Source organism: Kogia breviceps, chromosome 4 (genome assembly GCF_026419965.1).
Source record: "Kogia breviceps isolate mKogBre1 chromosome 4, mKogBre1 haplotype 1, whole genome shotgun sequence".
NCBI lineage: Eukaryota > Metazoa > Chordata > Mammalia > Artiodactyla > Physeteridae > Kogia > Kogia breviceps.
In genome coordinates, this window is record NC_081313.1 from 133,849,980 (window position 1) to 133,863,268 (window position 13,289).

Sequence of the window (13,289 nt, forward strand, 5' to 3'; positions counted from 1 at the left end):
TTCAGACTTCATCTTCTCTCACCTGGACCATTTCATCACCCTTTCAACTGGTCTCTCTGCTTCCAGGCTCACTCCCTTTGACACATCCCAACCCCCCACACCTGGGACCATTCTAAAATGCGGACCAGGCCCTGCCCCATCTGGCCAGGGTTCTCAGATTCTCTCAGGCTCACATCCTGGATCTGTGGTCTTGGACCCTCCACAGTTCAGCACTACATAGCTTCTCTGGGTTTGTCTTCTGTTGCTTCCTCCATCACATACTCCCTGTCCTCCAGATGCCCCTCAAGACACACAGAGAAACCCATAGACACCCAGATGCAAGGCAAGGCTGAAGGGTGTTTGTGTTACTCCTTGCGGAGTACTGTCAGGCCAAGAATGAGGGAAAGGGGCCAGAGCCATGGAATCTCTGGGGACCCTGGGAACGAGGTGCCTGAGTGGCATCAGGGTCTCTGCCTGGGGGCATGGGATGCATCTGTGCCCTCCTTGCTGGGTCTGGGTCATGGTTCTGGCTGAGTGTCTGTGTGGGGGAGGGGAGAGCCTGTCCACAGACGCCCCCTGCAGAGCTGACGATTAGCAATTAACCGGGAGGAATCTCGGGGGTGAGGTTAATTGGGGAACAGAGGGGGGGCAGCTAGGTTTCTAGGGACTTTGCCCTTGACCCGAGGGTATAAAGAAGAGGATCCCAGGTTCTCCTCAGGCCCCAAGGGCTTCCCTGAGCATCTGAGCAGGACCTGAAACACAGAACACCAAGGTGAGTCCAGGGTCCCCACATCCCAACCCATCCCCGACTCTTAGTAGGAAACAGGCTCCTCACCTCTGTCCTTAACTGTGCCTGTTTCCTGTCCCTTATAACATCTCAGTCCCAGCGCAGCCTGGCTCACTGCCCCAGAGTAAAACGGACTCATGCTCTTCCAGGGCTTGGAATTCAGCTCTGCATGCCCCCCAACCCCACAGCCAGGGCCCTTGGAATAAGGTTGGGGATGAAGGGTGGGGTGTTGAAGCAGACTGGGGCACTCCCACCCCAACAGCCGGGAACTCCTGCGGCAATTCAGGGCCAGCTAAAGGAAGTCAAGGGCTTCCCAGACTTGGGGACAGGATGGGGGCCCTCCTTAACTAAACAAGTCCTGGTCTGAGCCTCATTCATGGCAGAAAGCCCATCAGTGCTTGTTTATTGCTGGGGGGTAGGGGTGGATGGGGAAAGAAGTTCACTTGTGAGGATGAAACCCTGTGCCCCAGGGGCACTCTGGTGACACCTGTATCTGTCATTAGAACACTTGTTCCCATTGCCACGTTCCATCTATTTGAGGGATTATTTCATTGACATCTGATTCTCCACTAGACTTTGAGCTTCCTGGGGGAAGGAGCTGCATGTGTATTTAGCCAGCTGTACCCCAGCATCGAGCTCAGTGCCTTAGATAGAGTAGATGCTCAATAAATACTTGCTGAATGAATGAATGAATGAATCCCCAAATCTGTGCTGAGCACCTGAGTGTGCAGCTCTGGGTGTGTGTGGGGGCGTGGAGGGTGTGCTTCGCTGGATGTATGTTTGGGATCACACACCATGGGTGTTTGCGCACGTGAGCGTACGGGTGTGGATGTGGAAGGATGGGTGTGTGAGTGTGTGTGAGTTTCCAGGACACGGCAGTTCTCACTCAGTGTTGCTGTGCCCCTGATGTGCAGGGCCCACAGTGTGTACCCAGGATGATGTCCTACGGAGAGAGGCTGGAGGGCCGGGCTGTCTCCCCACTCCCAGTCTGTGGGGGGCACATGATGCATGGGGCGGCCTTTGCCTATGTGCCCAGCCCACAGGGTGAGTGCTGCTCCCACCCCTGGACCCTGCTTGCCCATGTCCCGCCCCGGTGGGGAGGCCTCCACCCCTCTTCCCACCCCTCCCAACCTCCCCGGGACGTGGGGCCTCAGGGAACTCCTGACCAGCCTCGCTCCCCAGTCCTGCACAGGATTCCAGGGACCTCAGCCTATGCCTTCCCCAGCCTGGGCCCTGTGGCCCTTGCCGAGCAAGGCTGCCCCTACGGGGAGGTTCTGGAGCGCTATGACCCGCTGCCTGCCAAGCTGGCCCAGGAGGATGAGCAGAAGCCAGGTGGGCCTGCGTCGGGGGGGCAGGGGCGTCGGCAGTCACCGGCAGAGCCCTGCAGCCACTGTGCTCATGACTGGCCCGTCTCCAGAGCCTGGGTTGGCCCAGAAGCTGCACCGGGCTGGCTCGACGCTCCTCAAGGTACCCCTGATGCTCGTCTTCCTCTACCTCTTCGTCTGCTCCCTGGACGTGCTCAGCTCAGCCTTCCAGCTGGCCGGAGGTAGGGGAACAGAACCAGAGGAATTAGAGAAACAGAACCTGCAGGAGATATATAGAGATCTATGATTTGTTGCAAGGAATTGGCTTACGAGATTGTGAAGCACGCTGGGCCTCTTGGGCAGAAGCCAATCCTGCAGTGCACAGGCGGAATTTCTCCCTCCCCAGGGAAGCCTCAGGGGAGAGGTAGGGCGGAGGGGAGGGGACCAGGGAAGGGTTTTGAAGGGTCTCGGACAACGCTGGCTCATGCTCCCCAGGGAAGGTGGCCGGCGACATCTTCAAGGACAATGCCATCCTGTCCAACCCGGTGGCGGCACTGGTGGTGGGGATCCTCGTGACCGTGCTGGTGCAGAGCTCCAGCACCTCCACATCCATCGTGGTCAGCATGGTCTCCTCCGGCTGTGAGTCGGCCCACCAGGGCCAGGGAAGGAGTGGGGGGCTGGGATGCCGGACCTGCGGCTGGGGTGGGAAGAGCAGGAGTGGGGGTAGGGGCCGCGGGCAATGGGCAGCTCTGGTGTCTCCCACTCTGTTCTCCAAAGCATGGCCTGGAGTCTCAGCCAGGAGGGGCGCCTCAGGAGCTGGGAAGGGTGGCCACTAGGGAGGACAGCCTCAGGAAGGCTCACCTCCACGTCACCACACAGTCATTCATTCCATCAATCGGGGAACAGAACCAGAGGAATTAGAGAAACAGAACCTGCAGGAGATATATAGCAATCTATGATTTGTTGCCAGGAATTGGCTTACATGATTATGAGGCAGGCTGGGCCTCTTGGGCAGAAGCCAATACTGCAATGCACAGGTGGAATTTCTCCTTCCCCAGGGAAGCCTCAGTTTTGCTCTTAGGGCCTTTAACCTCATGAGATGAGGCCCATCCAGATTACTGAGGTTAATCTTTTCTCAAGGTCAATTGATGGTTGAGGCAAATCCATCCGCAAAACACCTTCACAGCAACATCTAGGTTAGTGTTGGACTGAATAACTGGGTACTAGCCAAGCTGACACATGAAAGTGACGTCACACTCGTGTACACATGTGCACACACAAGCACAGAGACACATTTGAATTTAGGACCCGTGCCCTCACAGACATGCACCCACACACCTGTTCACATATACACAGGTGCAGTACATATATGTGAACGTCAGTTCACATGTATGCACACATGGAAACACACAGCATGTGCCCCCATGTACCTGTGACGCTGAGGCTGAGCAGAGTCAGCAGCATGGCAGGAATGCCTGCTGGGGGCTGGGATGAGGGCAGTGGGTCTGACAGGAGAGGTCGTGGGGCAGGAGCTGGGTGGCCCTTATCCAGTTAGTTAAGAGGTGCCCTCTTCTACCAGTGCTGGAGGTAAGCTCTGCCATCCCCATCGTCATGGGCTCCAACATCGGCACCTCTGTCACCAACACCATCGTGGCCCTGATGCAGGCGGGGGACAGGACTGACTTCCGGCGGTGAGGGGGTGGAGCAGTGAGGGGCCTGTCCTTGTCGGGGGAGGGTGGTCCCAGACGCCAGGAGCCCCCAATCTGAGTGCATCCTGGCTCCAGCCTGCCCTGCAATGTGGCCTCCCTGCCCAGGGCCTTCGCGGGGGCCACGGTGCACGACTGCTTTAACTGGCTGTCAGTTCTGGTCCTGCTGCCCCTGGAGGCTGCCACCGGGTACCTGCACCACATCACTCGACTTGTGGTGGCCTCCTTCAACATCCGTGGCGGCCGCGATGCCCCTGACCTGCTCAAGATCATCACGGAGCCCTTCACTAAGCTCATCATTCAGGTGGAGGCAGGGCTGTCATGGGGTGGGGGCTGAGAGACTGTAGGACCCCACCCTCACTCCCCCCCTCCCACACCTTGCCCACAGCTGGACAAGTCCGTGATTACCAGCATTGCCACGGGGGATGAGTCCCTGAGAAATCACAGTCTCATCCGGATCTGGTGCCACCCAAACCCCATGGAGGTGAGTCCCAGGTCTGGCTTCAGTGAGAAGACTCCTTCTTCAGACAGCTGACTGCCAGAGTCATTGTCTGTTCAAAAGCTCTATGTAGACCTAGGGGATCATTTACCCTGGGAGGACAAATATGGGGCACTTTTGCGGTGATACTGTGCCTATGGCAGATGTTGCTACACCCTCCCAGCCTCACACCAGCTTCAGGCAGCCGTTGCCAATCAATTAGAGTTAGCATGTTATCGATCTAGCCCAGAGATTGGTTCTCAAAGTGTGGACCAGTGGCACACATACCGCCTAGGAACCCATTAGAGATGCAAACTATCCGGCCCTTTCCTAGACCCACTAAATCAGAAAAAAGCAGGTGGAGCCCAGCAGCCTACATTTCAACAAGCCCTCTAGGGCTGTTCCACGCTCAAGTTGAAGAACCACTGATATGGCTCAACCCTGTGGTTTCATAGCTAGAGAAATTGGCTCCAAGGGGCTAAGAAACTCTCCAGAGCTTGTCCTACCACTTCAGGGCCCCAAGAGCAGGTCTTGCAATCTAGGGCTCTCTCTTTCCCCCCGGGTGCCAGGGGGGTTAATGACTCACTTCTGCCGTGTTTGGGGGGCCCAGGTAATGTGCAGAGGTGGGTGGGGAGAGAGTGCTATAAGGATGCCTGGGAAAAATAGGGCCAACAGGCAACTGGCCCAGGAGCAGGACAAGTGGGCCATGGAGACCTCACTGGAGACACGACAGCCACTTGTACTGATATTGGGCTCCTTCCCCTGGAGACTCCCACAGGCTGGTGTCCCCTTGTCCTGCTGCACTCTTCCTGCTGCTTTCTGGCTTCTAATGCCTGGAATGAGGCTCCGTTTGGATCAGTTGGATGCTCGTGGACCAGCCACTACACCAGGCTAACGTGGAAGCTAGCAATTAACACACTTTCTCACTCAGCCATAAAAAGGAAAATACTTCATCAAAACCATAATCCACAGTATTTGCTCCCCCTTGATTATGACATACAAGAAGTAACTCCATTTAGAACGAAAGACAAGGAAACCGGAAGCCCAGCACACCCTCTTCACTTGCTACTTGATGTTCCCAGACTTTATCCCAGCGTGAACAGAGAACATTCTTTCAACTGGCCCTGCGAGGTTCCTTTGCATCTGAGTGGCACACAGCTCCAGCTCAGTCCTTCTGAGTGTTCAAGGCAGTTTGACATCAAAAAGTCCATGCAGACAGCTTTCATGCTGGCTTTGTGACCCCTCTAACACATCTCCCCTTCTCACGAGCACTCTGGGCCCTCTTCAAGCTCTCTGAATGGCCAAAATCCCCTCTGCTTCACAGCAAAACCTGAAAGAGACCAAAGTCACACACTTTGAACTTCACAAAAAGCAAGCTGTGGAAGGGAGCTCCTCAGCCGTGGCGATCCTCGAGTCCTCTGAAATCCCTGCAGCCTGCCTGCAGCTGCATTCACCTGGTCTCCCCTTGAAGGATGCACCGGCAAATGTAGCTCTCACCCAATGGAATCCTCAGTGATGCTGGTCCTGAGGCCCAGGGACTGGAAGCAACGCACCCAAGTTCACTGGGCCAAGGCTGTCCTCACTGGCTCCTCCGCTGCTCCGGCTACCACTTGCCTGAGCACTGTTTTCTCGTCCCAGCTCTCCCGGGAAACCTTCCCTTGAGAGCAGGGTCCAGACTGGATTTCCTTAGCTTGGAGAGTAGCTGGGGGTGGGGTGTGAGCTCCCTGTTCTGACCCTCTCTCTGGGACAGTCCCCTTTGGAAGGTGGCTCACTCAGCCACATGCACTGGCAGCTCCTCCTGCACTGAAGACTCACGTTTTTCCTCTGGCCACCGAGTCTCCTGTGGCCCCTTCCAACCTGTTCTCATTGCTTCCAGCTTTCATCAAGCTAGGTCCAGCCTCTCCTAAGCCAGCCTCCAGAGCACCTATGTGATTGACAGTCTGGGGTTTTCCAGATGGTGAAAGAAAAACCAGAGGCAGTGTTTGTTAGCATCCCAACAATTCTTGATGTTCCAGGGTCCTGACACTGTCCTGGGAATTACCTTCTTGTGTGGTCACAGTGTGGATTGTCAACCCTACATACCTGGTTTAAACAAGCTTCTTTTGAGGACTTGCATCCTGGGAGGCAGGGATTGTCACAACCCCATTTTAAACAGGTTCAGACAGGCTTGTCCAAGTCCATGTGATTGAGGTAGGACAAAAATCCTGGTGGAATCTGGAGCCCACACTCTTGACTCTCCATTTCGCTGTCTCTTCCAGATGTATATCCCACCATATGTGTCCATTTCCCACTCTGCGTATCAGGCATGAATGCCACCAGGTGACCACAGCCACTTGGAGACCCTCCAGGGTGGTAGGTGTGGCTGTAAAAATGAATTCTCCTCTTTGCCACCAGATGGCGCTGCTAGCAGAGCACTCACGCTCTGCTTCCAGAAAAGCAAAGACCCTAAAACACCTCTTCTCCTGGAGGGGAGACTACTGCACACACCCATATCCTGCACGGTTTTCCCCAGGGGAAGGATTCTTGGAGCCCACATTCCTCTGTGAGCTTAATCATATCCTTCAGTTCCTAGAGGTGTCTCCTGAATTTGGGTTGTCTCTGCAAGCATATAAATCCCAAACTCTCTCTTCCCAGATTCCTCACAACTAGCCCCTGGGGAGAAGTGGGCAGCATTATGGACCTCATGCTTTAGACAAGGAAACTGATGCTTAGAGAGGTTACGTGTTTTGTCCAGTGTCACACAGCAGGGAGTGCTCAGCTGGGGTTGAGCCCAGGGCTAAGGCACCCCCTTCACATATGCCCCTCCCACTCCTCCCCGCCTACCCCAGGCCCAGGAGGGATGGGCATATCCTGGGGCTATGCCCCAGACCCTGGGCCTGGCAGCTCTTTATCTAGGCTGGAGCTCCCACCTTCCCCTCTGCTGGACAGGGAAGCCCCAGGGCCTGCTCCTTCCCCTCCCGTCTCTGCGCACCCAGCCTGACAATGCAGCTGACCCCCTCTCTGCCACTCTTGCTGCCTCCACTCTCCTCTCTTGCACTTTAGGGTCTCTGGACTGGCCCTTTGAGCTCAGCCAGGGCCACATAACCCCAGGCAGGAAGGTCAAGTTTCCAAAACTCAGAAGTCCTAGCCCCCAGCCTTGCCTTGCTCTGACATTGTCAGCACTGAGTGGGACCCCAGTGGAGCTCCTCTCCTCCTCTTCCAGCCTCCCCAGGTCCCAGGGAACCCTTCCCTAAGAGACCTCTAGGCCCAGTGCAGTGCAGGATGGTCCACCAAGTTCCTTCCCAGCAGGGCCAGGATCTTCAGGCATGTCTGCAGGAGCCATTGATCCTGACCTAGGAAGTCAACCCATACCCACACACCATGTGATACTAGATAGGCCCAGGGAGGGAGGGGGTCTAATCCTTATTTGGAGGCACAATTTATCGAAGGCTTGTCATGATCTAAGCCCTGTCGTGAGTGCTTCACACATATTTCCTCCTGTAACCTTTGCAACAGCTCTTTTCTTATCCTGCTTTAGAGAAAACAGGCTCAGTGAGGTGGCATGACTTGCACAAGGTAGCTGAGATAAAAGCAGCATTTGAACTCAGATCTGCCAGACAGCAAACACCCGGCTATCTCCCAATTACCACCACTTTCCCAGCCGGCTTTTCCAATCAAGCCCATCAGAGACTATTTTCTCCTGGTTTGTCGGCCTGCAATTCTGGCCCAGGCTTGAGGATGCGCCAGGGCCCTGGTATGACCAACTGCGTACACAGATGAGCACACCGCCCCCCTCAAGGGAGTACATGCCACTAAAATAAACCCCGATTTAAAGTCAGGTGCCATAAATAGTTCTTATCTCTAACACACATTTTGTAAATGACACAGGATAGAATAAAACATAAAGGAGCTGTAAATCCAAGTGCCAGCACCACACCTGAGCCCTTACCCTCAGCACCCAGGAAGGTCAGAGGGGTGTGGGCTGCAGACCCCCCCAGGGGGAATGGGACCAGGGTCCATATCAGCTCCCAGAGGAGGCAGATTGTGGTGACAGGGAGAAGCTGTGGCTCTTTCATTTTGCCTGGGGCCCAAGGAGTAAGGGCCCCTTTCTGCGGCTCAAGTCCTCCTTTGTGACATGGCTTCTTCCTAGCCAAGCCTGGCCCACTTTCTACTTTCACTGATGGGACCCTGAGGGAAAGGTAAGGAGCCCGGGTTGCATTATTAAAAAGAACTCCTTAGGGAATTCCCTGGCAGTCCAGTGGTTAGGACTCTGTGCTTTTACTGCTGAGGACCTGGGTTCGATCCCTGGTCGGGGAACTGAGATCCCACAAGCTGTGCCAAGGGAAAAAAAAAAAACAACTCCTTAACCCAAGAAGGCTACAGATGAGTGGTTCCAGACTGGCCAGACTGGCCTTCACAGAATTGTAAAGTATGTCTTTAAGCAGTTGCCAACATTTACAGATTGGGAGATTTTATCTAAACCTTCAGAGTTGTGGTTTCTCTTGTAGAATCAGGCCCTTTGGCTAAGCCGGGCTGCATCCCTGGACAGTGACAGTGGCCTGGAGCTGAGTAGCTGCTGCCCCTTTAGCCCCAGGACACTCCCCGCCACCTCCACGCACAGGCTGAGCCCCTCACTTAGGCTACCTGCCTGGTCCTGGGTCCTCTGAGTTAAGGATCCTCTCCAGGAACCCCCTCCTCTTCACCGATAGTAGGTGGGGGAGGGAAGAGATGTTGGTCCTGGGCCCTCTGCCCCAACCCCTCCAGATAAGGAATTGAGCAAGAGGAAAACAGAACATGGGCTAGGTGCCTGAGGGGAGAGGAAAGGGCAAGGATGCTGCGGAAGAGGAGGCCCTGAGACAGGGATTGATAATAAAAGATGGGGAAGGGAGATTTTTCAGAAGAAGTAGGCCATGGTCAGCAGCCTCCAATGTCAAGGAGAGGTAGAAGAAAACATGGACAAGACACCATCAGATCAGGAGGCCCCTGCGGGCCCCAGTGAGAGCCAGATCAGTGGGTTGATGGGGCTGAATATTCTGAGGGCCGACTATAGCCAGATTCTCCTGTGGCAGATATTTTCAACTCCATTTCATCATTGGAGGAAACAGACTCAGAGAGGGCAAGTAAAGCATCCAAGGGCATGTAGTCAAGAGGACCATCTGTATCCCCTCTATCCCCCATCTCTCCCTAACCCCCACCTTAGCCCCCATCCCAGGCTGCATTTTCCTGAATTCTCTAAATCACTCTCCTCTTAATCTAGGTTCCCTCCCGCAGGCCCAGGGCAGAGGCCAACACCAGCGGGTTGCTCGGAAATGCCACCATGGAGAAATGTGAGTACCTGCAGCGTGGGAGATGTCTGGCACAGCAGGGCAGAGTCTGGCAGAGGCAGGGCCATCTCCCACCTGGCCACTGCTGCTTCCAGCCCCAGGACAGCTGTCAGCCAGCCCAGCTCCTGGGCTTGGGTCTGGCCCTGCTCTAGAGGTTGAAGAGACATGAAGCAGGGCCTTTGGCTCTGAGCCCAAGAAGGTGGCAAAGGTTGGGGGCTAGGAGCTGGATTGAGGGGGTCAGCTCTCAGAAGCTTGATACCACTACCACCACCCTCCCGCAGGCAGCCACATTTTCGTGGACACAGGCCTGCCTGACCTGGCTGTGGGGCTCATCCTGCTGGCTGGCTCCCTGGTGCTCCTGTGCACCTGCCTCATCCTCCTCGTCAAGATGCTCAACTCTCTGCTCAAGGGCCAGGTGGCCAAGGTCATTCAGAAGGTTATCAACACTGGTGAGCCTCGAGCAGTGGGTGGGCAGGCCCCAGGATGGGCCCTTCTGGATCTTGCTGAGTCCTGCCACTGCCTTGTGTGTGATCTGGGTAAAGCCCTACCATCTCTGAGCCTCAGTTTCCCCATGTGGACAAAGAAGAGATTGGACGAGGTGATTTTTGAGGCCCCTGAGGTGCTGACAGCTGGGGATCTGTGGCTGCTTCCAGCTGTGGTTCCATTCTAGCAGGTGGCTCCAAAGAGATTCTCAAAGGCCACTGTTGATTCAATTGATAGTCATTAAGCCCCTACTGTGTGCCAAGCACGGCATGGTGCCAGGGATACAGAGGTGAGCCACACAGAGATGGCTCCTGCCCTCAGGGGGCTCACAGCCCAGAGGGAGAGACAAGCAGTAAAAAAGTGATCGAGGGGGGATAAATTCAGATAGACCGGTAACTGCCAAGGAGAAAGCAAAAAACAGCAAATAGAATATGGAAGAGGCTGCTTTTGATGGGTGGTCAGTGGCTTCTGTGCAGAGGTGACATTTGAGCAGGGACCTAAATGTGGAGCAGTCAGATGTGACTGAAGAGCTTTTCGGGTGGAGGGAACCTACCTGCAAGTGCAAAGGCTCCGAGGCAGGACTCAGCTGGGCAGGACTGTGGCACAAAAAGGTGGCCAGCAGTGTGGTGGGAGCTCAGTGAGTGAGGTGGAGAGAGGTAGAGAGAGGTCAGCGAGGTAACAGGGACAGAGCAGGTCCCAGGCTGCACTCAGAGCCTAGATTTTATCCAGGGTAATGGGGGCACTTGGGGGTTTGGGCAGGGCAGAGATACCATCTGACTTTCATTTAAGCCTCATTTTGAGCTTTCGGAACACTGCCTGGCACTGGCAAAGGCAGCATGACAAATGCTGGAATAAGGGGCATCCGTGGATCTATGGGAGCTCAGAGAAGGGAGAAGCCAAGTCTGCCCAAGGGCTGGGGTCAGGGAGGACTTTCCAGTGGCACTGATACCCACGCTGAGTCCCGAGGATGAATATTTAGGAGTGAGGAGGATGTCCCAGGTAGAGGGAACAAGGGAGCAAAAGCATGATAGAAGCAGGCTGAGAAGGGCCTTTAATCCAAGATCAAAGAGGACCAGGAAAAGCCACTGCAGTTGAGCAGGGGACTGACAAGGTCCCACTTGGAAGCTGACATCAATTCCTCCTCCCCAAGGAAAGTCCCCGCCCCCTCCCAACGCCCTCCCACTGACCCTACTGGGACCGTTTGCTCGCAGACTTTCCCACTCCCTTCACCTGGGCCACAGGCTACTTTGCCATGGTGGTGGGCGCTGGCATGACCTTCGTTGTCCAGAGCAGTTCTGTGTTCACCTCGGCCATCACCCCACTCATCGGTGAGTCCCCACGCTGAGGCAGGGTCAGGTGGGGCAGGGCTGACAGGAAAAGGGCTGAAGGAAGGAGCTGGGGAGACCATGTCCTCTCCTCTACCCCCAGGCCTGGGTGTGATCAGCCTTGAGCGTGCCTACCCACTCACACTGGGCGCCAACATCGGCACCACCACCACGGCCATCCTGGCTGCACTGGCCAGCCCCCGGGAGAAGCTGTCCAGTGCTTTCCAGGTGCGCTTGGGAGAGTAACCCTGCCAGAGGCAGGACAGGGCTAGGACTGGTGCCTGGAGCCCGAGCCAACGTAGGACAACACGTACAAATTAGTTTTTGACTGCCTACTAGGGGCCACCCCCTATGCCAGACTCTATGGAAACCATACGGGCAAAGTATACCTGGTGCTGCCCTCAAGACCTTAGTGTCTAACAGGGGAGAGACATTACTGAGAGCCATGCCAATCGAACAAGAGTGAGAGGGATTTGTACTCTGAGGAAGGGGTGCTGGCTCGGTTTGGGGGATCAAGGACTGGGGGGGGCAGACAGCAAAGGGGTTGCTGCTCTCGGAGCAAAGGAGTAACTGATAAGCCAGGATGTTGCCCACTCAGAAGGCCAGAGCTTCTGAGCCAGAAACTGGTGTGAATCTTTTAGCTACTGGATCTGGGCAGGATCTGCTGGGGAATTCCTGAGAGGGAGATCAGCGGGGGAAATGTGGAGAGTTCAGGGCAGCAGCTATTTACCTATTGGTCCAGAAGTGTTTCAGTATTTTACTGGCGGAATGTCAGCCCTAAGTGCTGCCTTTTCTGCTGTCCAGACCCTGTAGGGCCACTGTTATCTATCCTGACTCAGGAGCTGGCACCCCTGCCCACCTCCACCCCTCCGCCCTCTCCCCTGCAGATTGCCCTCTGCCACTTCTTCTTCAACATCTCAGGCATCCTGCTGTGGTACCCAGTGCCCTGCATGCGCCTGCCCATCCACATGGCCAAGGCGCTGGGCAAACGCACTGCCAAGTACCGCTGGTTCGCCGTCCTCTACCTCCTCCTGTGCTTCCTGCTGCTGCCGTCTCTGGTGTTTGGCATCTCCATGGCAGGCTGGCAGGCCATGGTAGGTGTGGGCACACCCTTTGCAGCCCTACTGGCCTTCGTGGTACTTGTCAGCATGCTGCAGAGTCGCAGCCCCGGGTGCCTGCCCAAGTGGCTGCAGACATGGGACTTCTTGCCCCGCTGGATGCATTCCCTGCAGCCCCTGGACCACCTCATTACCCGCGCTACCTTGTGCTGTGCTAGGCCCGAGCCCCGCTCACCCCCGCTGCCCGCCAGGGTCTTCCTGGAGGAGCTGCCCCCTGCCACACCCTCCCCCCGCCTCGCAATGCCCAGTCACCACAACACCACCCGTCTCTAGGCTCCAGCCCAGACTGCTGCCTGGAATCACGAAATGCCTGTGGCTGGTGCCCGGGGTCGAAGGGCAGAGGGGTGTGTCTGTGTGCTCTGGGCATACGCCTGTCCTTGCGCAGGTACTCAGAGGTCAGGGCTTGTGTAACTGAGAGACAGCGTTATGTGCACATGTGGGCATGTTGGGGTGAGCCTGTGTGACAGCCTGCATATGCGTACTGATGCACCTGGGGGTGGGGTGGGGGGTGCGGGCCAACTGCAGGTTACTTGGGTATGATTTTGAGTCCTTTGCACATGTGTTTGGAGACCTGCACTGTGTCCTTGTGCACACACAACTGCCTGGGCTGGGTGGGAGTAAGGGTGAGTCTGAGTTCATGACCTACAGCTGTTTGCTCATGCATAGATGTGGGAGCCTGAGTCGCTGGCTGAATTCTCGCCCCCTCCCTGCCACCTTCCTTCCTCCGTGATACCATTCTCCTCATCCGCACCCAGGTTTTCTGTATCATTGTTACAACCCTCTTCCCCAACACTGCTTGATTTAAA

General features: G+C 55.8%; 1 protein-coding gene across 1 annotated transcript; it reads left to right on the top strand.

The window, feature by feature from the left end:
* The first annotated feature begins 1,701 nt into the window (after positions 1 to 1,701).
* On the top strand, positions 1,702 to 12,756 carry SLC34A1 (solute carrier family 34 member 1). The gene is made up of 12 exons (XM_059061638.2): positions 1,702 to 1,810; positions 1,949 to 2,098; positions 2,184 to 2,312; positions 2,566 to 2,709; positions 3,650 to 3,761; positions 3,885 to 4,080; positions 4,165 to 4,260; positions 9,491 to 9,560; positions 9,839 to 10,006; positions 11,252 to 11,368; positions 11,469 to 11,593; positions 12,253 to 12,756. The coding sequence occupies exons 1-12, from the start codon at positions 1,702 to 1,704 to the stop codon at positions 12,754 to 12,756; spliced, it is 1,920 nt and encodes a 639-aa protein (XP_058917621.1).
* The last annotated feature ends 533 nt before the right edge of the window (positions 12,757 to 13,289 follow it).